Genomic DNA, 22,472 nt, shown 5'->3' with positions numbered 1-22,472 from the left:
GCCGGAGCGGGGCCGGGCCGGGCCTGGCGGATCCTCCGCCCGCGGCGGCCCAGGGGGGACTGAGGGCGCTGAGGGAGGGGCGGGGCGGCGCGCCCGGCGCGCGCACGGCCCGGCCCCGCCCCCTCCGCGCCGGCCAATGGCGACGCGCCCTGAGGGGCCGCGGCCAATGGGAGGGGCCCGAGCCGCCGCCGCCGCCGCGCGGGGCCTCGTCAGAGGCGCGGGGGAGGGGCGGGGCCATGGGGGCGGAGCTTAAAGGGGGCAGTGCTTAAATGGGGCGGGGCCTGAAGGGGGCGGGGCCTGGAGGCGGGGACCCCAAAACAAGCGGGACCCCCAAAACAACCGGGACCCCCAAAACAAGCGGGACCCCCCGGAGCCTCGGCAGGGACCCCGCAAACCCCAGACCCCGCAACCCCCGGGACCCCAAAACCCCCGGACCCTCGGGAGGGACCCCCCAACTCCAGACCCCCGATCCCTGGACCCCCCAGACCTCCCAGACCCCCCAGACCCCCACTCCCGGTGTTCCCACTCCCGGTGTCCCCCCACTCCCGTCCCCCCCATCCCCAGGATCCCCCATCCCAAGGACCCCCATGAATCCCCCCTGACCCCACAGGTTCCCCCCCTTACAGCCCCCCCTTATCCCGACCCCCACCCCTGCAGACCCCCCTGAGATCCCGGTGAATTCCTGTGAACCCCCCAGTGCCATAAAACCCCCCAAAAATGTCCCCAGTGGATCCCACAGGAGGGAAGAGGAAAAACACTCCTCACACTTTTTTTTTTTTTTTTTCCTAAAGTTTTATTTTTTTTATAGTAATGACATGAGAACAGAAACATTATTTTTCACTTTATTATACAAAAAAAAAAAAAGAAAAAACAACAACAAAAAAAGGAAAAACAAAACAAAAAACCCCAAAAAAACTCAAAAAAAACCCAAAAAACCAAAAAAAAAAACAAAACGAAACGAAACAAAAGAACCGAAAACCCCAAGCAAACCGGGAAACCGAGGACGCGACCCCCGTGTCCCGCTCAGCCGTACAAATTCCGAGTCGGGATTATTATTATTTTTTCTTTTTTTTTCTTTTTTTTTTTTCCTTTTTTTTTTTTTTGTCTTTTTTTTAAACCTACAAAAAACACTCTTTAAATATTAGAAAAAAAAGATGATTTTTTTTTTAAATTTTTTTGGGTGTTTTTTTTTTTGCCTTTTTTTTTTTTTTTAAATTTTATTTTTTTTTAACGTAATTCACAAGAACTTCCATCTAAAGGATCCCGGGATTTTTGTGGCAGTGCCAAAATGCACTCAGGAATTCTCTTGCAGCGCAAACGTCTTTCCCTCCCTCCCCCTATTCCCAAATTGTCGGCGCTGTAAGAATTTTTCTTTTTTTATTATTTAATTTTTTTTTACCTTTTTTTTTTTTTTTAACAGAAAAAAAAAAGGTGGGAGGGGAAAAAAAAAAGTGGGGTTTAATTATATTTTTTTTGTCTTTTTTTTTTTTTTTTTTTGTACTAAAAACACATCCACTAAAACACGACAGTGCTGGGTACATTCAGCAGAAAAAAAGGGGAATATGGGGGGGTGGGAGTTTCCCCTTAGGGGATTTTTTGGGAGGGGGCGGCGATTAAAAATTGGGAAGAAAAATGAAAGGAAAAAAAATCCCAAATGGATTTTGGGGGGAAGTGGGGACAGAGGGACGGACAGACGGACATTGGGGAGGGGGAGGGGGCGGGACTCACCATTTGGGGTCTCTGGGGGCCCCGGTCCCGGGGGGGACACGGGGGGATTGTCCGTGCGGGGTCACCCCTTTCCCCCCCAGCTCATTTTGGGGCTCACTTTGCCCAAAATGGGTTTTTTTTCAGCCCAAAATAGGCCTGGACAAAGGGGGGGGTTCACCCCCACCTTCCCCTCACCATCGAGGGGTCCCCAATGTCTTTTTTTTTGGGGGGGGGAGGTTGGATTTGGGGGGCTGAGAGCAGCAAACCTGGGGGGTGTCACAGAGCTGGGGGGGGATTGGGACTCCCCAAAAAACCCTAAATCTGCACCGTGACCCCCCTTCTCCCCCCCACAGCCCTGCAGGGATTTGGGTGGAGAGAAAAATGGCAAAAATACAGCCCTGGAGAGAGAAACCCCCCCAGGCCCCCCATCCCCTTCCCTGGGACCCCTAAACCCTGTCCCCCAGCCCAGCTCCTCTCCAGGGACAGGATGGGGAGGGGGAGGCGGAAAGAACAAATCTTAACCCCCCCCCCCGAATTAGAGTGGGGGGTCCCCAATGCCACTGGGTGGGTTTTTGGGGGGTGCTGTGGGATTGCTGGTGCTCGTGTCTGCTTTAAAAAAAAAGGGGGAGCCCCTGACAGGCCCCCCCTGCACCCACCCCGGTCCCTGCGGGGGGAAAGGGGGTGAGACCCCCCCAAAATAAACCCAGACCACACCAATATTTACAGCATGGCCCGGGAAAGGGGTGAGACCCCCCCCAAAATAAACCCAGACCACACCAATATTTACAGCATGGCCTGGGAAAGGGGTGAGACCCCCCCCAAAATAAACCCAGACCACACCAATATTTACAGCATGGCCCAAAGAGGGTGAGACCCCTCCCAGGGGGGACATGAACTGGTGGTTACTGGGATTAACTGGGGGGGCAAAGGGAGCTCTGGTCCCACCCCCCAAAAAAGGATTTGGAGGGAAGGGAGAGGAGCAGCTTCACCAGAGACAGAGAGAGGAAAATGGGGGAAAAGGAGGGGAAGGAGAAGGGGTAAAGGGAAAAAAAAGAAAAATAAAGGATGGATCTTTCTCGTTTTATAAAAAGAACAACAAAAAAAAAAATCAAAAAAAAAATTAAAATAAAATACAACGGCACGACAACCACCGACAACAGAGCGGGGCTGGGCTGGGGAGGGGGAAAACACCCCCCTTGGTCACTCTGAGCCCCCGGCCCCGGTGTCACCCCCCACCCCTGACCCCGCACACACTCACACTCACACACACACCCACGCCCCCTCCCCGCGCCCCCTCCCCAGCCGGGACACGCCGTCCCCCCTGCCCCAAGTGCCGTGGATGTGGAGGAGTCCCCGGGGCAGCTTCCAGAACTGTACAAGGTTTGTTTGAGGGATGGGGAGGACCCCTCCCCGCAAAATGCCGGGGGCGGGGGGCACACAGGGCTCTGGGGGGGTCGCAAAGAGGAGGAGGAGGAAGAAGAGGAGGAGGAATTGTCCCATCGGTTGAGTCCTGAGCCCCTCGGCTCGTGCTCCGTGCCCCAAAGGGGATTTTTTTTTTTTTTTCTTCCCGTTTCTGTTTCTTTTGATAAAAAAAAAAGGTGTGTTGTGGTGGTGGAAGGGGGAGGGTGTTGTTGGTTTTTTTCTTTTTTTTTTTTTTTTTTCTTTTTTTTTTTTTTTTTTTTTTTTTCTGTGTGGTTTGTTCTTCTCTTTTCTAGAAAGTCCAGAGCTGGTAGCGGAGGGAGTTATGGGGGAATGGGATGGAGAGATGATGCCCCCCCACTCTTGGAAATAATGAAATTCTAAAAAAAAAATAATAATAAATTGCTTCCCCTTGTGAGGAATGCAGGGGGCAGGGGTGGGGGGCTCTCTCCTGGCCCCCCCAGCCTGGGGGAAGCAGCCCCTGATCCCCCTCCGTAGTGTGAGCTCCCCCAGCCCCCTCTCCCCACGCCGGGGGTCCCACGGAGGGGCAGGAGGAAGAGGAGGAAGGATTTCGAGGGGCTGCACGGGGCGGGGGGGAGGATTTGGGACCGAAACCGAGAAACCCAAACGACGACGACGTCCCGAAGAGTTCGGCCCATCAGTTGGAGTCGGAGTCGGAGGAGTCCCCCGAGGAGGAGGAGGAACTGCTGCTGCCCTCAGAGTCGTTGTCATCCTCGTCCTCATCGTCCTCATCCTCATCATCCTCGTCGTTCTGGGAGGGGATGGGGTGGCCGAGAGAAGGGGGAGGTCAGGGCAGGGTTGTCACCCCATTGTCCCCTGCTCACCCACCCACACAGAGCGAGACCCCCACCCTCCCACCGCTGCCCTGGGGGGCTCCGGGGCTGGAGGAGGGACTCGGGGCAGGAGCCAGGAGTGAGTTTGCAAGGGCTCAGCTCTTGGGGGGCCGTGCTGGAGCAGCCCCCTCACCTCTGCCACTGCGGGGAGGCTCCCGACCCGCCTCGTGCCTCAGTTTCCCCCCTCTAAAGCCAGGGAAGGAAGAGGCGTGAGCTGAGAGCAGCGAGGGGGTGGAAACACCTCACCTGTCCGGGGGCGAGCACAAGGCACGGACACGGGTTCTGGCCCCAGCTCCATCCAGCACACTCAGAGTTCAGTTGCACCGGTGCAAAGCTTTGACTCCGGTGACTTACTCGGCATTCGCACTGGCGCAAACGGAGCCGAGACCAGACTCAGTATCTCCACCAGGAAAAAGACAGGAGATTTTTTTTCTCTGTTCAGCTTGGGGGGGCTCTGCACACCCCTCCCATACACCTCTATAGGTCCCTGGAGGCTGCTCCTGCCTGTGCCCCACGGCCCCCACACCAGGGGGATCCTGCTCCCCTCCTCCTCCTCCTCCTCCTCCTCCCCGTGTCCCTCTGTGTCCCGGGGCCTCCTTGGATCTATCTGGGTGTCCCCCAGCCCGGAGGAGGGTGAGGGAGCCCCTCCAGGTGCCCTCCCCGTGTGCCACGGCCTCACCTCGTCCCCGTCCTCGCTCTCCTCCTCGCTGCTGGACTCCGAGGAGTCGCCGCCTTCCTCCGACGAGTCGCCGTTGTCGTCGTCGTCGTCCTCGTCTTCGTCATCGTCTTCCTCCTCCTCTTCCTCCTCGTCGTCGTCCTCTGATTCCTGCAGGACAGGAGGGGTCCTGGTGAGTCCCTGGAGCTCCACACCCATGGGATCATCCCCCTTTGGGTTCCCCCATCCATCAGGCAGATGAAATGATTATTCCCTACCCCACACCTTCCTGGGAGCCTTTCTCCATTTACACCAAAAAGGGTCCCCGAGTGGGTACCAGGGCTCAAAATCCGACCTGGATGTGCTCTGAGCAGGGATTTGGGGAAAGTTTATGGTCCCGAGGACAGGGCAGGCAGCTGAGGGCACACAGGATGCCTCAAACACGGGGTGGGGGTCACCCCTGACACGCTCCCCAGGGAGGGGGCCCGGGGGTCCCACGGGGCTGTTGTGACTCACCGACTTGGACTGCATCGTTGGCTTCATCTTGGGGTTGGGGCCCCGGATCTTCCCTATGCTCTTGCGTTTCTGTGGGGGCAAAACAAAACCCTTTAGGGCTCAAGCTCAGCTCCTTCCTGGTGCCCAGCCCAGAGAAAACCCCACTGCTGATCTGCCATGGGGACAAACCCCACTGGAGGGATCCTCTGGACATCAAAACCTCAGCCAGGACTGACCCTGCCCAGGGTCTCCAGCCCAGTCCCGAGCCCCTGGCAACCCCATCCCACTCCCAAACCCCTGGGATGCCACCCCAGCAGTGCCCCAGGGATACTCACGTTGGAAATGTGTTCCTTGTATGCAGCTCGTTCCTGCGGTGAGAGGCTCTGTGGGGACAGGGACACAGTCAGGGATGGCACCGAATGGGGGATGGAGCAGGGAAAGCTTTAACACAGGGCACAGCCTCCTCACGGCTGTAACTTTTATCCTTTTGAAGTTACAAAATGTCAAAAAATGCTCCGGAGATTGGTGGTTTCCGGAGGAGGGGCGGGAACAGAGACCAGGCCAAGCGCCATCCCCAAAAAACCAACAGATCCCAGAGTCTCCCACCGCTGGGATCCAGCACCCACCTTGAGCCAGATGTCGAGGTGCACCTTGTACTGTTTCTGCTGCTCCTCTGCCAGTTTTTTGTAGTGGTCCTTCTGGCCCTGGGAGATGCGCTGCCAGCGGCTGCCGATCTCCACCATCCTCTCCTTCAGGGGAAGGTGGTTCAGCTCCCCGTTGGACAGGAGCTCCTGGGAGAACTTCTGGTAACCGTTCCTGCACGGGGAGAGGGCGGGGACAGGGCTGGGACAGCGGGCACAGACAGCGGGCACTGCCCACAGCCCCTGTCCGGCCACACCAGGGTCCGGCCCACCCTTTTCCTCCTTTTGTTCCAGGCTCTTTTCCCACCAGCACAGCCACACCCGGTTTTTCACACCCCAGGTACTCACATGGGGGGTTTCTTGGGCTCTCCCTGGAATTTCATTTTCTTGGTGGAGTTGGTGGAGCACGGAGGGGCTCTCATCTCGCTCAGCTCCCTCTGAGCCACGGGAGAGAGAGAGGGAGGGTCAGGAGAGGGGCAGTGCTGGTTAAGGGACACGGAGAGGGACAGGACGGGGCAGAGACTCACCTCGTATCGCTTCTGATCCTCCGCCGCCTTCTTGATCCACATCAGCTTCTCCTTCTTCTCCATGTTGTTCCAGGTGGCCTCCATGGCCTTCAGTGCCTTGCCCCTGTCGTTCTGTGGGACAGAAACACCACAATGCAACCCAAACCCCCTGAGACATTGGGGTGCTGCTGGTGGGGCACTGCTCCCTCCCCCTGTGACCCCCCACCCTCCCCACAGCCCCCAGCCCAAACCCAGGTGTGAACCTGCTGCTGGTGGGAGTGATGATCCCAGCTCCAGCCCCCTTTCCCAGCCCACTCCTCACCTTGAAACGAGCCAGGTAGTCCCCGATGACGCTCTGCTGCCAGATCTCCTCGGCAGTTTTGGGAGACTCGGGCAGCTTCCCACGCTCCTCTTTATCTGAGCCGTGTTTCTTCTCTGACTGTGCCTTCATGGCCGCCTCCCGTGCCTTGTACTTGGCCTGGGCAGGGGGCACAGGGCGAGGGGGGCACGGGGTGAGGGGGGCATGGCAGGGACACGGTCCCCAAACACAGGGGGACACTGCAGCTGTCCCCACAGCAGCACTGACAGCCCTCCCACCAACCCCAACCCCATCTCGGAACTCTCCCCATCAGGAAAACCATCAAAAGCCTTAAAATTAAGGCTCAAGGGCCCTCTGAGGTTTCTCTGTCTGGTGGGTTTTGACCCCCAGGTGATGAGAGGGGGAAGACACAGCCAGTGGTGACACTGACACCTGTGTGACAGGTCACTGCGATGCTCCAGGGGACATTTGTGCCCCTTGGTGCAGGGCAAGGACAGGAGCAGCCCGAGATGCTCACAGGAGCAGTGCAGAGGGGATGCAGGATGAACACAGGGATGGTACCAACCTTCTTTTTCTCGGAGAGGTCGTTCCACATGCGGGCCAGCAGCCGGGTCAGCTCGCTCTCTGACAGCTCCGGCCGCTCCTCCTGCAGCTGCTTCCGCTTCTCCTCCGAGAAGATGAACATGGCTGAGATGGGCCTCTTGGGCTTCTCTGAGCTGGCCTGAGGGGACACGGGGCTGTCAGGGGGGCCAGCCCGTGCAGGGAGCAAAGCCCTCAAAGCACAACCCCACCCCAAGGCTCTGGCAGGTGCTGCCCCTTCCCTCCTGGGGCTGCTCCCACCTTGCCGGTCTCTGGTGAGGATTTTTTGGATGCAGGACTCGTTGCTCCTTTGCGGTTGCTGCCCAGCATCTTCTCCTCGCCCAGCACCCGCTGCTGCTCCTCCTCGGGCAGGCTCTGGGTGGGAAAGGAGGAGGGACATCGTTAGGCAGCCCAGTGCTAATGAGGCTTTGAGGCAGTCGGGGAATAGGGACGCTGGGGAAGGGAATTAATGCACTCTGGTGTCCTGAGCCAAACCCTGTCCCAGCCAGGACCAGCACCTGGAACTGCACATGCACAGCCTAGGGGTGGCCATGCTGTCCCCCTCTGTCTGGGCACTGTCCCTGTCCCCCAGCTCAGCTGTTCCTCAGTGAAAGCAGGTGGGCAGGTGCCTGGATCCGGGCACACCCTGGGGTTTTCCACCCCGTGCCCCTGCAGCTGCAGCCGTGTCACCGTGTCACCGTGTCACATCCGCCCGGGGACGGGGACAACGCCGGGGTGGCCTCAGTGCTGCTCCCCCGCCCACGCCCCGCTGAGGGAAGGAAGTGAGAGGCTGCACAGCCACAGACACTGAGCACCCTCCCCTCCAGCTCCCCCCAGCTCCCCTCCCAGTGAGATGGGGGCTCATCTTCACCTCCCAGTGCCCAACTGGGAGACACTGGGTCGGGCATTAGGGCAGCCAGAGGGTCAAGGCTATGTGCAGACATCTGCACAGCACACATGGCTGGGTTCAGATGTGTTTTGGGGGAGCAGAGAAGGCTGCTGGGCCCCCATTAAAGCCATCCCAGTGCCTGGGCAGAGTTCCTCAATCCCAGATTTGGGATCTCCAAACATTCCCTCATCACTCACCTCCAGGAAGCGGAGCAGCTCGATCTCGTAATCTTTCTTTTTCTGGAGGGAGATGGAGATGTGTGTGGTTACACAGAGATTCCCTCACTCCATCCCTCCATCCCTGCCCCTTGCAGCCCTGACCCGGCCTCAATCCCTTGGCAACAGCCTCCTCCACCTGGACCATCTGTTTGTCCCCCACAGGAGACAGGACCAGGGGAGGTGACCGAGGATCTCAGGGAGAATTGGTGATGCAGACAAGCACAGGGACTGAGAAAAGGGGATTTTGTAGCCCAGACTCTGCCATCCCACTGCTCCTTTCCCACAGCAGTGCTGCCCACCTGCCTCTCCCCCACCTGCCCGTCCTCAGGCACTCACCTGGTCACACTTTTTGTGGTAGGCGTCCTTTTCTTTTTGGGACAGCAGCTTCCACTGCTGGCTGCACAGCACCATCCGCTCCGTGCTGGGCACGTCTTTCATGTTGGCCATCAGCTCTGCACAGTACAGGGAGTAGCTGTTCCTGAAAAACCCACAGAGGGACCCAGCGTTAGGGAAAAGCTGCCCTTGTGGTGCTAAAAGCCTCCCCAAAAGCCCCCAGCTGGGCTGTGCCAGGCAAGGAAGTGAAGTGCCTGTGTTTTAGGGCAGCTAGGTGCTGGATCACCCCATAAAAGGCAGAGTGTCACTGTAAACCTGGCTCAGATTCTGCCCAAAATGTGTGTTTGATGTATACTTAAGGACGGGTTTGAAGGGATCACCACAGAATCATCAAGGCTGGCAAAGCCCTCTGAGATCATTAGTCCAACCATTAACTAACACTGCCAAGCCCACCACTAAACCACGTCCTCGAGTGCCACATCCACACTTCTTGAACACTTTCAGGGACGGTGAGTCCACACCACTGCCCTGGGCAGCCTGTTTTGTTTTTGGGCTTGATGTCAAGAAATTTGTCCTATCAATCCCATTTAACCCTTCCATATCTGCAATCCCAGAAGTTATCTGGGCTTGCCAAGCCCAGCAGAGTCCGGTTTCCTTGCTGACAACAACCAGCATCCCCCACAGCTCCAGGAGGGGACAGAACTCACGGGGGTGGCTTTGTGGGTCGTCCGTCGAACTTGTCCTTGAGCTGCCTCTCAGCCTTGGTGAGGGTGGAGCGTGTGATCCCCTCCTCGCTGATGTTCAGCTCCGGGTGCTTCTGGATGTAATCCCTCATGATCTCCTGCGGGGAAGGTCAGAGCAGTCAGAGGGGCTGCCAGCCCCGCCGCTGGGGCCCGGAGGAGGAGGAGAGAGAAGCCAACCACTGCCCTAATCCTGAGGATCCTGCCTGCCTTGCCCCACACACGGCTGGAGAGGCAGGGCTCACTCTCACTAGGGACCTGCCAGGACCTGCCTGAACCCCCACTCTGGCTATTGGGACCAGGATTTCTGCTGGGTGAGTGTGGAGGGGACCAGGTGAATGAGGCTGCTCCCTACCTCGTACTCCTTCCGCTGTTCCAGGGCCTTATGAATCCATTTCAGCCTCTTTTTATCCGAGAGTTGAGACCACTGCTTGCCCAGCGACTCTTTCACCTCCTTCGTGGTGGCCTGAAAACCCAAAGCCAGAGGTGAGGGCAGAGGGGTAAAATCCAAAAAATAAAAAGAGATGAAAAAATATGAAAAAATGGCAAAAAAAATGGCGTGGCCTGAAGGCAGCCAGCATGGGATGGCTGGGAGCCATTGGGGCTGTGTGGGAGTGAGGGGCATGGCCAGAGGTGAATGTCTGTGCTGGAATCCTTTCCTGCCCTGACTCAGGCTTGTGGTCACCCTTTCCTAGCCAAAAAAAAAATGGGAGGGCTGAATCCTTGAGCCTCTTCCAGGTGTGCAGAGCCCCTCCTTACCTCTGTCCAGGAGCTCCTAGTGGTTGTCCTTCCATCCCGACCCCCTAAAAATGCTTCTCTCCCTTCCCCCTCCTGCCCCCAGCAGCGGGGTCCAGGACCCCCCAGAGCACTCACACTCGCACTCACTCCCACCCACCGTACTCACATCTGGACGCACTTTCAGGTAGATCTTCTTCTCATGGTTGTACCACAGCTGCTGGGGGGTCTTGGGTTTCTCGGGGACGTCGGATTTCTTGGCGTTCTGGATGAGGTCCGGGTGGTCTTCCCTTCAGCGGGGCAGGGAGAGAGTCAGGGAGGTGGCAGTGGGCAAGGAGAGCACCCCTAAACCTGCCTGCCTGCTAAGATTGTCACCGCAGGGATGAGCCTCTGTGGGTTCAGGTACTGGGGGCGGCCCCCAAAAGGAGCAGGAGGGTTTTAGGAGAGATTTATGTTTGTCCCTCCTTGGGGAGCGTTGGCTACAGGCATTGCTGGGCTCAGCTCCAGCCCTGAAGCAGCAGCAGCAGGTCGTTGGGAATGCCTGGATCCACCTGGATCGTTGGGAATGCCTGAATCCACCTGGGTCATTGGGAATGCCTGGATCCACCTGGATCGTTGGGAATGCCTGGATCCACCTGGGTCATTGGGAATGCCTGGATCCACCTGGATTGTTGGGAATGCCTGGATCCACCTGGATCATTGGGAATGCCTGGATCCACCTGGGTCACAGCAATCACATCCCAGGGGAAGGTCTGGGGTGACTGGGGGGACACTTCAGCCGTTATCAGTGCTGGTGGCAGGGCTCCTGTCCCCTCCTTGCAGACCCTGACCCCCAGAGCAAGGCTGGCCCTCTGCTCTCCCCATCGGGGGATGCTCTCAGACACCTTTTCCTTGCTCTCTTTTTGCTGAATTCCCTCTTCTCTTCAAGCCAAAAGCCCATCAGGGCTTCCTCTGTAAAGAAGGGGAACCTGGAATTGCCTGGGGGGGATCTGAGGAGATATTGGGGGGGTAGGGGGTGCTGCCTGCTCACCTGAACCTCGCCAAATTCCTCTCAAACTCCTGCTTCTCTCGCTGGAAGTCCTGGATGTATTTCATCTGGGGACACAAAGCCACCGCAGAGGTGGGGAGGGATGTCAGCACCAGGAACAGGCAGGAGGACACGTCCCTACGGACCTGCCTGGGCATCCCACCACCCCAAGAGGGACTCGAGGGCTCCAGAGCCCACAGGATGGTCCTGCAGAGGGTTTCCAGCCTGCCCAAGATTCAGCAGCCAGGTATATCCTCTCTCTGTGCATCCCGGCAGTCCTGGGAAAGGGATTTTGTGCCCTGGACTTTTCCTGGACACCCCAGAGTGAAAGTTGGGCCCTGCCCAGGCTCTGGCATTTCCAGGTGGGCAGATCTCTGCTCACAGCATCTCCCAGAGCCTGTCCCTGTGTCCCTGGCCTGGCCAGGGTGGCACAGAGGGGCGTGGGCCTTAACCCCAGCATTAACCAGGGAGCCACCCAAGGGCAAAGCCACCATCCAGCTCCGTCAGGAAGAGACGGACCAACGGACAGACCCGACCAGCCTCCACCCCACGGATCCTGGGAACCAGGGCAGGAAAAGCCAAGGAAGTCTTACAGGTCTGACAGGACTAAACAAACACCTGGCTTCTCCTGTTGAGAGCTGGATTGAGCCCTGGCCAGGCAGAGCCTGAGCTCTGCTGGTTTTACTGGAAGAGCTGAGCAGAGCCCAGCACACACACAGAGGCACGTGGTGGGAAGGGGCTTGCTGTCACCACCCACCCCCCCAATACCTTTTTCTTCTCAGGAAGCTCTTTATATTTCTTGGACAGGATCTTGGTGAGATCCAGGTTGCTCATCTCGGGGTGAAGCTTGGCGTATTTGGCTCGCTTCTCCATGAAGAAGCGGAAATAGGGAGTCAGAGGCTTCTTGGGGAAGTCGGGGTGTTTCTGGGGGAGACAGCAGAGTGCAGGACACTGAGCACGGAGCTGGCAGCACCACTGGGGCACAGCCAAACCCTCGGCCTCCTACTGCTGGGGGACACTGCAGAGTGCAGGACACTGAGCACGGAGCTGGCAGCACCACCGGGGCACAGCCAAACCCTCGGCCTCCTACTGCTGGGGGACACTGCAGAGTGCAGGACACTGAGCACGGAGCTGGCAGCACCACCGGGGCACAGCCAAACCCTCGGCCTCCTACTGCTGGGGGACACTGCCTCCACCCAGCCCTGCTGGTGAGCCAGGGAACAAGGACCCAGGTGATCCAGGGAACAAGGGCTCCCCAAGGAATTACAGCATCCCATGGCTTGGGAATCCTGGGAGCAGCTTCCAGCCATCCAGAGCAAGAGGGGACACACTGGGGCAGCAGCAGGAGGAGGAGATGGGACCCAACTCCCAGGGATGGACCACGGGCTGCCCCAGTTGAAAGCAGGTCAGGAATGGGACAGCAGCTCCAGCCCCTCTGGAGCTAAACTTGGATGCAGACAGCTTGCAGTACAGACATATTAAATGTACCCAGGAGTTGGCCCAGGCCCAGCTCTGTGGCCTCCAGGGCCTTGGGCAGCAGCTGGACACCAGGATTATGGGCAGTGAGGTGCCTGTAGGGGCTGCCACGTGGATCTGAGGTGCCACAGGGGCCACAGGCCTCCCTCTTGGGCAAATGTGGGGTCATCCTTTAGGGACTGAGACTCGTTTTCCTGCCCAATACCTTGAGCTTTTTGCCTTTGTAAGGATTCTTCACGTGCTCCTCGGCGTCCATAATGAGCTCTGTGAGGGTCCTGAATTTCCTCACCTGTGTGGGAAATGAGGAGACAAAGAGCTGAACAGGGGATGGGGCAGATCCCTGGCAAAGCAAAGCAGAAACCCACCCACTGGGTTTTGTAATGCCACCCCAAAAATGGCTGACCCCAGCCCCCTGAGGGGGTCACAACGCTGAGAGCAGCAGGATGGTGCTGGCACCAATGGCCAAGGACTCTGGGCACTCAATTTGGAAAATTCCAGCAGCCCCAGGAACGTCAGTAAGGACACTCAGACCCTGCCACAAAGCCCCCAGGAAGCCCCCCTGCAGTGCCAATTACCTCATTAGAGATCTCCATCCACTTCATCTTGCACATCTCCCCTGAGAAGTCCTTGAAAGCCACTTTCTCCCAGTCCAGGTGGGACTCTGTGGTTTTGAACTTGCTCCCGTCGTTGGAGGGCAGGTTGTTCTTCATGCACTCCAGGAGGGTCAGCATGTCCTCCTGCGACCAGCGGTCTGAGCAGCGAGAAATGGGATCAGCCAGGGGCAGGAGGCCTTTTCCTTTCCCTTTCCCTTTCCCTTCCCTTCCCTTCAGGACACAGGGACTACAGCTCCCATCGTGCCGTGACCGAGCGCCAGGACACGTAATCTCCACACGCTGCCTCTCGAGATTAAAGATCAAAGGGAACGTGGCCGTTTCCATCATCACCCTCCAGCAACTTCCTACGGGCCAAAACAATCTGGGCAAAGCTAGAAATTCCACCCGGCGCAAACCAGAGAGACTCGCTCGTTCATCCCAAAGAACCATCAGATAAGGGAGGGCTCTGCTGCAACGGGAGCAGAGGGTGATTTCCTGCCCCTGCGGAGTGGCAGGGGAGCACTGAGCTCTCCAGCCAGGCGGGAAGCAGGGAAATGCACTTTCTAAGTGTGTCCAGAGCAACTGGAAAACCTCAGCGTTGCTTTTCCTGCACCTCAGAGAGGTTTGTGATCACCTGGGCCCGGCTCCACGGTGACCTCTGCCAAGGTCAAAGCTCCAGACCACAAAGGGAAGGGGGCAGAGCCCAGCCCAGCACCTCCTGTCTCACAGAGGGGTCCCTGACAGGGCAGGGATGATGTTTGTGTCACCCCAACATCCCCCAAACTGCTGGGAGGAGCATCATCCCCATCTCCCATAGGAACACGCTGCTGGAATGGTGGGATGGGCACATGGCAAAACCAAGAGAGCCTGGAGCGATCCTGAGGCCAGGACAGGCAGCAGCACCGTGCTGGGACAGGCAGCAGGCAGGATATCCCAGCCCTGGGTGCCTCAGCCAGCTCCCAACCTCGGGGCTGCTCCCTTGCCAGGGGAATTCCTCCCTGCTCCCAGCTCCCACTCCAGCTGGGGAGCACAGCCCGGGGTGCTCTGCAAACATGGGTGGCCCTGGGGAATGCAGCAGGGCCTGGGAGCGGAAGGAAAATTCCCTGGGGATGGGATGGGCTGGAGGAGGAGCAGAGCCCCGGAGCCACCCGCCCACACAGCCCCGGGATGGGCACCAGGGATTCCCACAGCACAATTCCCTGCCTCACCTCTCTCTGCCAGGTGAAGGCTGAGGTGTTTGGAGCTGCCCACGGGACGTGGGGCACCCCAGAGATGGGGACTCGTCATGGATGGGAGTGGAGCATCTCTCCCTCCATCTCCAGGAATGAAACCGAGCTCACAGAAATACATCCAGCTGCACGGATTTCTCCAGCTGCAGCTCTCCCTCCACTCAAGAACTCAACGTGAGGAAAACCACTTCCATCTCCTGCCCTTGCAGGGGTCGGGGGAAGGACAATTTCCCCAGAATCCCAAATCCAGGAAAGGGATATTAAAGGACATACAGGACCTGGTGAAGGGAGCATAACCAGGGCATGACCCCCCTTCCCATTTCCCCTCCTGGATCTGCCTGGTTGGGGGTCAAAGTAGGAACAGTTTAGGATCCAGCTGGTCCCTGCAGTGACCTCATCAGGGATTAATAAGGAGGGAAAAGACAGAAAGAGCCCCCTGGAAATGAAGGCCCTGGTGGCTCAGGGTGTGTCTCTATTCCTGGCTTCATCCCAAAACACCATGAAGAGGCGAAAGAGACGGGAAACCCCCATTCCCTCCGGGGCTGGGGGAGATCAGAGCTGGGGGAGGGAGGACACAGCCCCAGGTTCTGCCTTCCTGCTTTTCCCATCCACCCTCCAGGCCTCACAGGGGAGGACCAATGAGGCAGAACAGGGCTGGGAATCCGGTGCCAACCTCACTTGCAGAAATCAGGAGGAATTACCAAAAGCAGCACAGCCACAAAAATCCAGAGGAAACAGAGAAGGGGATGAGACACCCCCCACAAACCTGCCCACATCGAGCTCAGTGCCTCAGTTTCCCCTCTCAAATGCAGAAACACACGGGGACCTTTGGCCCTGCATGAACCCCCCACTGGCAGACAGACAGAATAACCACATCCCAAAGGAATACAGAATTAAAAAAAACACTGGAAACATCCCCAAATCCTCAGTGGCAGCAGAGTGGGGACAACAAGGACCCCCACCCTCAGCCCTCCATCCCTCCCTCAAGTCCGGGGCACGCTGCAAAAGGCTGGAATTGCAGCGTTCTCCCAGCAGGATGAATGGGGCTGTCTGTGCCCTGGGACAGATTTATCCCGGCTCTCCTGGCACCGGCAGGGCCGGGGCTATATTAGGAAAGCTGCCCCGGTGTAATTAAATCCATGTAAAGTCCCCGAGAAGGACACGTGCCCCAGCCGGGTTCGCTCGAGGCAACAACCCCCAGGAAGGAGCAAAACTGGGGGGACCTGGCAGGTGTGAGGGGTCTGGGAGACCCAGGGGGTTTGGAGGGGTGGAGTGCCAGAGCTCCACGAGCTGCCCTAAATAAACATCTTTCATTTTCCCCCTTGTTTTCCTGCCCTTTTTCCAATAAAAGTTGAAGCTGTGATGTGACGCCGGGCTCTGGAAGCTGGAGGCCCAAGGTAACGGCTCGGGTTTTAATGCAGGCCAGATGTGAGCAGGGAGGGCAGCACCTCTGTGCCAGCCCCCCTTTCCCAATCCCCCCTGAACTCCAGTCCTCCCAAAGAGCATCCCAGAGCCAAGGGGCTGCTGGAGCACTGGAGCATGAATCCTTGTGTTCATCCACGTGTGTGAGTGTTCCCTGAGGTGGATCAGAACTCAGAGAGGGCAAATTCCTCTCTCTGCCTTGATCTGCTGGGACCACAGATCCTCCATCCCTCCATCCATCCATCCATCCATCCATCCATCCATCCATCCATCCATCCATCCATCCATCCATCCCTCCTCCTCCTCTTCCGAGCAAAGGGGCGCTCCAAGGTTTGTTTATTATTATTATTATCATCATTATTATTATCATTATTATTATTATTTTTAAGCGTGGCAGCAGAATTCCTCTGCAAGCCCTTTGGGAATGTTGTGGGGAGGCTCACCTTGGTTTTTGGGAGCTGTCATTTCCAGGTCTGCAGGGCACTCAGCTTCGCCGTTCATCCTCCACCTGCCTGTGCCCAGGACGGTCCCGCCGGCTCCCTCCTCACCCTCTTCCCGAAATCACTCCCCAACAGCTCTGCAAGGAAAGGGAGAGCCCTGCTGAGCATCCCCCACCAGGACGGGGAGGGTCCCCAAATCCTAATGGGGATTCAGGTGTTTGTCCATCCTCTGCAGTCCCTGGTGATGAGGGGCTGGAATATCCCCCCCAGCCATCCCTGTGAGCTCCAGGATCATTAATAGTGATGTGACCCCCACATTGGTCACAGGAGGAGGAAAAAGGTGTGTGGGCAGGGGAGAAGGGTCCAGGGGGTTGTCCCCAAGGTGAGGGTAAGATCCGAGAGGGATCCCAATAAATCCCAAAGGAGACAAGTCCAAGGTGGCTCCCTGGGGTGGGGGGGATCCAAACAAGAGGATCCGAGTCAGGAGGGCTCCAGGGGAATCTCCTCTAAGGGGGGTTCACTCCCCCCAGTGCAAAATGGGGGTTTCAAAAAAAGGCCCACCACAGATCCAGCAAATCCTCCCCAGAGCCAGGGACATGATCAGAGAAGAGAGGGGTCCCCCAGATCCACGGGGGGCATTTGGGAACCTCGGGGGGATTCAGGGCTCTCCCAAGGGAAGAGAACAAGCTGGAAGAACTATTTCCACAGGAGAAATAGCTCCAGATCCAGGGGAAGGATCCTCTCAGGCCCCACGAGGAATGACTTTATGGCTGCATGGGGAAGGATAACCTAAACAGGGAGACCCCAAAACTCGATGAGGGGTTTGCAGGACTGTAACCTGGGGGGGGATCCCCATGGGGGATTCCTCTGGGGGAGCCCCGGGAGGGCAGATCAGGCCCGGAGGCCTCAAGGGGAGCCCGGGCAGGGACAGGCCCAGGCCTGGGGGGGAGCAGGGCCGGGGCTGGGCCTGGGGGGTCCCGGGGGGTCCCGGGCTCGGGGGGTCCCCTGGAAAAGGGGCTCCAGGCACTGCCAGGACAACCAGACCCTTAAACCAGGGGAGGATCAGCCAGAGAGGGCACAGGGTACAGAACCCTCAAGGCCCTGGAAAGACCCGGGAAGGTGAGACCAGCCCTGGAGGGAAACCCAGAACCAGGCCAGGCCCCGGACAGGCCTGGGGGGGCCCGGGGGGTCCCGGGCTCGGGGGGTCCCCTGGAAAAGGGGCTCCAGGCACTGCCAGGAGCTCCCCCAGGCTCTGGGACCAGGGGAAGGATCACCCAGGGAGGGCAGAAGGTGCAGAACCCCCAAGGCCCTGGAAACACCCGGGAAGGTGAGACCAGCCCTGGAGGGAACCCGGAACCAGGCCAGGCCCCGGACAGGCCCGGGGGGTCCCGGGCTCAGGGGGTCCCCTGGGGAAGGGGCTCCAGGCACTGCCGGGAGCTCTCCCAGGCTCTTGACTGCGGGAGGATCATCGGGGAGGGCACGGGGTACAGAACCCCCAGGGCTCAGAAAACACCCGGCACGGTGAGCCCAGCCCCGGAGGGAACCCGGGCCAGGCCAGGCCCCGGCCAGGCCCCGAGTGGGCCGGGACAGCCCCGGGCCCGCCTGAGGGAGGAGACCCGCCCCGGGGGGATCACCTGGGGCCGGCTGAGGGCGGGATGGACCCTGAAGGGACTGAGAGGAGAAGGGGGAACCTCTCCAGGCCGGGCTGGGGCGGCCCCCGGGGGGGTTTGGCGCGGGCAGGGCGAGCCCGGCCTGGGGGGTCACCGGGGGGGAGATAAACAGGGGGATCGCGGTAAAGCCGGGGAGGAGGAGGAGGAGGAGGATGAGGAGGATGAGGAGGATGAGGATGAGGAAGGAGGGAGCGGGCGGGCCGGGCATGGCGGGGGCGGGGCCGTGCGCGCGCACCGGGGATCCCCGCGGGGGCGCGCACAGGGCGGGGGGGGCACACACAACACACACGCGGGGGCGCGCACACGGGAGCGCGCGCGGGAGGGAAACCGGATCCCGCGGGCGGAGGAGGGAACGGGGACGGGAACGGGGAGGATGGGGACGGGGAGGAGGAGGAGGAGGCGGGGGAGGAAGGGGCCGGGCCGCGGGCGGAGGCGGGCAGCCCGCACATGCCCTGCGCCGCCGGCCAGCGCCAGTCTCCTCCTCCTCCTCCTCCTCCGCCACCGCCAGGCAGCAGGAACCGGGTGGGACCGAGCGCGGGCGGCCCCGGCGGCGCCTTCCCCCGCCCCTGGTTCCCCCACCCGGGCGCCAGCGAGCTGAGCCCCCCCCTCCCTTTTTATAGATATTTTTCTTCTTTTTTTTTTTTCCTTCCAACAACACCCCCGGGGGGGGGCAGACAATAGAAGGCGAGTCGGGGGGTTCCTCCTTCCCCAGGCCCCCTCTCCGCACCCCCGGCCCCCCGCAGCGCTGCTGGGCTCCATCCCCCTCCCCGGGGCCGCATCCCCCTGCCCGCGCCCCCTCCCCGTTACCGGCCGCTCTCCGCCGCGGCACAACAATGGCCGGGGCCGCGCCGCCTCCGCCCGCGCTCCGAGAGCCCCGACAAACCCACCTCTCCGGGCTGCCGAAGGGGGAGGAGGAGGAGGAGGAGGGAGGAGGAGGCTGGAGGTGGATGGGCTGGGGGGGGCGCGGGGGGAGCTCGCCCCGAGCCGCCGCAGCCCCGGAGCCGCCGGGGGAAGGAGGAGAAGGAGAAGGGAGAAGGAGAAGGAGAAGAAGAAGGAGGAGGAGGAGGAGGAGGAGGGGGAAGGGGGGGCGGGGATGCCCGGCTGGGGGCGGCCGGGCAGCTGCAGCGAGCCGAGCCGAGCCGAGCCGAGCCGAGCCGAGCCGAGCCGGGCGAGGGCAGCGCGACCTCCCCGCGCCGACCCCCGGGGAGCGGCTCCTGCCCGCGTCCTCCCCCCCCCCTCCTCCTGCTTCTCTTTTTTTTCCCCCACCACCGCCGCCCCCTCCTCGCTTTTTTTCCCTTTCCTCCTTTTTCCCTTCCTCCCCTTTCTTACCCCCCTTTTTGCCTCCCCGCGACCCCCTCCCCGAGCCCGCAGACCCCCACCCAGCCCCGCGGGGGGCCCGAGCCCGCGCCCGGCCCGGGGGAGAAAGGGAAGGAAGGGAAGGGAAGGGAGAGAAAGGCGGAAGGGAGAAAAAAAAAAAATGGAGGATGAGAAAAAGAAAAAAAAATTAGACAAAAAGGAAATAATGATTAAAAAAAAGGGATAAAAAGGGGATAATGAGGGGAGATGGATGGCGGGGCTCGGCCTCTCCCGGGCACGCACCGGCGGCGCTCGGCTCCGGGCTCCGGGCTCGGGGCTCCGCCAGGCGCGGGACTCACCCGGGCTGGGGAAAACAAGCGGGCAGCGCTGGAAGCCTGCCCCCGAAATCCAGCTGCGGCACCGGGGAGGAGGGAGGGAAGGCGAGCGGGAAGGAGGGAGGGAGCGAGGAGGAGGAGAGGGAAGGGAAGGGAAAAAAGGAGGGAGAGGAGAAGAGAGGAGAAGGGGGGGGCACACCGGGGCCGGGAGCCGGGCGCTGCCCCCCGCCCCGAGCCCCAGCGCGGTGCCCCCCGCGGGCGGGCGGGCGAGGCGGGCGAGCCCCGGCGGCGGCGGCGGCGGCTTCCTGCCCCTGCTCATTCCCCTGCCCCTGCCCCTTCCCCCTGCCCCTTCCCCCTGCCCCTTCCCCCTGCCCCTGCCCCTGCCCCGCCGCGGGGCCTGCGCCAAAACACCCCTTTCTAGTTAAAAAAAAAAAAAATTAAAAAAAAATTCCTCTCTTTTATATATATCTATCCTAAAAAAAAAACCAAAAAAAAAGCAAAAAAAAAAAAAAAAAAAGCCCCCTGCGGTGGGCGCGACCCCCTTTCCCCCACCCGCGCTGCCTTACCGAGCCCGGAGCGCGGCGGCGGCGGCGGCGGCGGGAGCCCGAGCCCGAGCCCGGGGAGGAACAAAGCGCCTCCTCCAGCCCCGCCGGCGGAGCGGCGGGCGGCGAATGGCGAGAGCGGGCTGGCTGGGCTGGCTCGGCTCGGCTCGGCTCGGCTCGGCGGCGGCGGCTCCCCCGGCGCGGGCAGCACGGACCGGCGGGGCCGCCGCTTGTTGTTTTTTTTTTGGTTTTTTTTAGTTTTTTTTTGGGGGGCTCGGGGGCTCGGCGCGGCGGGGCCGGGGCGGGGGAGCGGCGGTTGAACGGCGGCCAGCTCTGCAGCGCTGGCCCCGGGCGTGGACGCGCTCCAGTCCCCGCAGAGACGATGGCGCTTTCCCCCGCCTCCATCGCGCTGCGTTCGCTCTTCCAATCAGCCGGGCTGAGCGCGCCGGGATCCGCCGGGAGCTCCGGCCCCGCCGCCGCCGCCGCCGCCGCTGCCCGCCCGCCCGACGCGTTTTTTATTGCTCTTTGCTTTTGCAACACTGTGGTGAGAAGAAAAAGAGGAGGAGGAGGAGGAGGAAGGAGAAGAGGAGGGAAAGGAGGGGGGGGTGGGGTGGTTGGTGGTGGGGGGGGGGGAAGGGAGGAAGAAAGAAAAAAAAAAAAAAATCTCCTTACATGTGCAACAATCCTCGGCCGGCGTTTGCATAGAGAAAAAAATTTAAAAAAAATAAAAAAAAAATGGGGGTGGGGGGGAAAAGAAAGAGAAATAAGGGGGGAAAAAAATCAAGGGAGGGGTGGGGGGTGGGGGGAGCCGGCCGGGCCCCCTCGGCTCTGCCCCGCTCTGCCCGCCCCGGGCCCGGGACAGCCGGGGGGGCCGGGGAGCTTCCTCCCCTCCCTCCTCCTCCTCCTCCTCCTCCTCCGCTCCCTTTCTCTCCTCTCTCTTTCCCTCTCCCTCTCTCTCTCTCTCTCTCTTAATTTTTTTTAATGGAATTTCTCCAACTCCACCTTTGTTGTGCTGGGCGTCATTCCCCGCAGCCAATCCCGGCCGGGCAGCGCCGGCACATTCCGGGCCGGGCCGGGCCGGCTCCTTCCGTGCTACCGGCACGTTCCCGGGGCCACCGGCACAACACGGGCCATCCCGGGCTCCCTCCGTGCCAGGGACCAGCCCGGGGCTCCCGACACAATCCCGGCCAGCCCGAGCTCCTTCCGTGCTACCGGGCAGCCCGGGCTTCTCCCCTACCACCGACCAGCCCGGGTTTTTTCCCTACCACGGGCCATCCCGGGCTCCCTCCGTGCTACCGGCACAATCCCGGGGCTCCCGGCACATTCCGGGCCAGGCCGGGCTCCCTCCGTGCTACCGACCAGCCCCGGCTCCCGGCACATTCCCGGCCGTCCCCGGCTCTTCCCGTGCCCCGGGCCATCCCGGGTTTGTCCCGTCCCACCGCCCGTCCCCGGCCGCGGTTGTTTCCCCGGCCCCGGCCCATCCCCGGTGTCTCCCCCGCAGTTCCCGGCGGCGGCCCCGGGAGCCTTTGCTGGGCTGGGCTGGGCTGTTCCCGGGTTGTTTATTCCCCGGTTTATTCCCCGGTTTATTTCCCGGTTGTTTCCCCGGTTGTTTCCCCGGTTGTTTCCCCAGCTATTCCCGGTTATTCCCGGTTGTTCCCCGGCTGTTCTCCGATTATTCCCGGTTTATTTCCCGGTTATTCCCTGGGTTGTTCCCGGTTATTCCCGGTTATTCCCGGCTGTTCCCGGCCTCCAGCACAGTCCGGCGGCTCTGGCCATGGGGTCGGTGCAGAGCCCCCGGGAACGCGGGAAGGGATTTTTGGGAATGTTTGTCTCGCCCAGCCCGGCGGGAATGGCCGCGATCCGGGGGGGGGGTTCACGTTTGTTTAGATGGAAAAGGAAATAAGGGAAATAATAATCCCCAAATCTGGGTGTTTTCTCTGCCCTGCTCGGCTGGTTTGGGGGGCGCTGAGAGGGGGTTGATTTGGGTTTATTGGGGTTTATTTGGGGTTTATTTGGGTTTATTTGGGGTTTATTTGGGGTTTATTGGGGTTTATTGGGGTTTATTTGGGGTTTATTTGGGTTTATCCCGGGGGGAAGGGACCCGCGGCTCCTCCGCCACCTCCCGCCCCCAGCGGGGCCCAGCCCGGCCAGGCGGATCCGGCGCCGGGGGTTTAATCCCTCCTGCCAGAGCTTGAAAATAAAAATATATGTATTTATTCCGCGTGGAAAAAAAAAGGCCTGGTGGTTTCAGGAATTGTCGCTGTTTTGTGAGAGGGGGAAAAATGACAAAAGTAAAAAATAATAAAAAACCCCCCCAAACCCAAAACTAAAAATTTAAAAAAAAAAAGAAAA

At 60.0% G+C, this 22,472-nt stretch overlaps 1 protein-coding gene across 10 annotated transcripts; it reads right to left on the bottom strand.

Annotated features, from left to right (window-relative positions):
- Positions 1-674: 674 nt before the first annotated feature.
- UBTF (upstream binding transcription factor) lies at positions 675-21,280 on the bottom strand. 10 transcript variants are annotated; one of them, XM_083877517.1, is made up of 23 exons: positions 20,793-21,280; positions 18,835-20,659; positions 16,281-16,414; positions 13,169-13,344; positions 12,799-12,882; positions 11,886-12,041; positions 11,121-11,185; positions 10,251-10,380; positions 9,711-9,821; positions 9,323-9,456; positions 8,619-8,760; positions 8,262-8,303; positions 7,437-7,550; positions 7,162-7,317; positions 6,600-6,755; positions 6,299-6,409; positions 6,120-6,208; positions 5,757-5,946; positions 5,466-5,513; positions 5,152-5,220; positions 4,660-4,806; positions 4,227-4,346; positions 675-3,898 (listed from the first exon to the last, which is right to left on the bottom strand). In XM_083877517.1, exons 3-23 carry the CDS (start codon positions 16,336-16,338, stop codon positions 3,785-3,787), a joined length of 2,412 nt encoding a protein of 803 aa, XP_083733643.1. In that variant the 5' UTR covers positions 16,339-16,414; positions 18,835-20,659; positions 20,793-21,280; the 3' UTR covers positions 675-3,784. The 10 variants fall into 10 exon arrangements, with proteins under 10 accessions (XP_083733643.1, XP_083733646.1, XP_083733648.1 ...); XM_083877520.1 differs by having other exon boundaries at positions 20,145-20,659; XM_083877522.1 differs by having other exon boundaries at positions 10,260-10,380; positions 20,793-21,279.
- Positions 21,281-22,472: the final 1,192 nt, after the last annotated feature.

The sequence above is a fragment of the Zosterops lateralis genome (genome assembly GCF_965231275.1).
Source record: "Zosterops lateralis genome assembly, chromosome: 24".
NCBI classification, from domain to species: domain Eukaryota; kingdom Metazoa; phylum Chordata; class Aves; order Passeriformes; family Zosteropidae; genus Zosterops; species Zosterops lateralis.
This window is presented reverse-complemented; position numbering and strand designations above follow the sequence as displayed.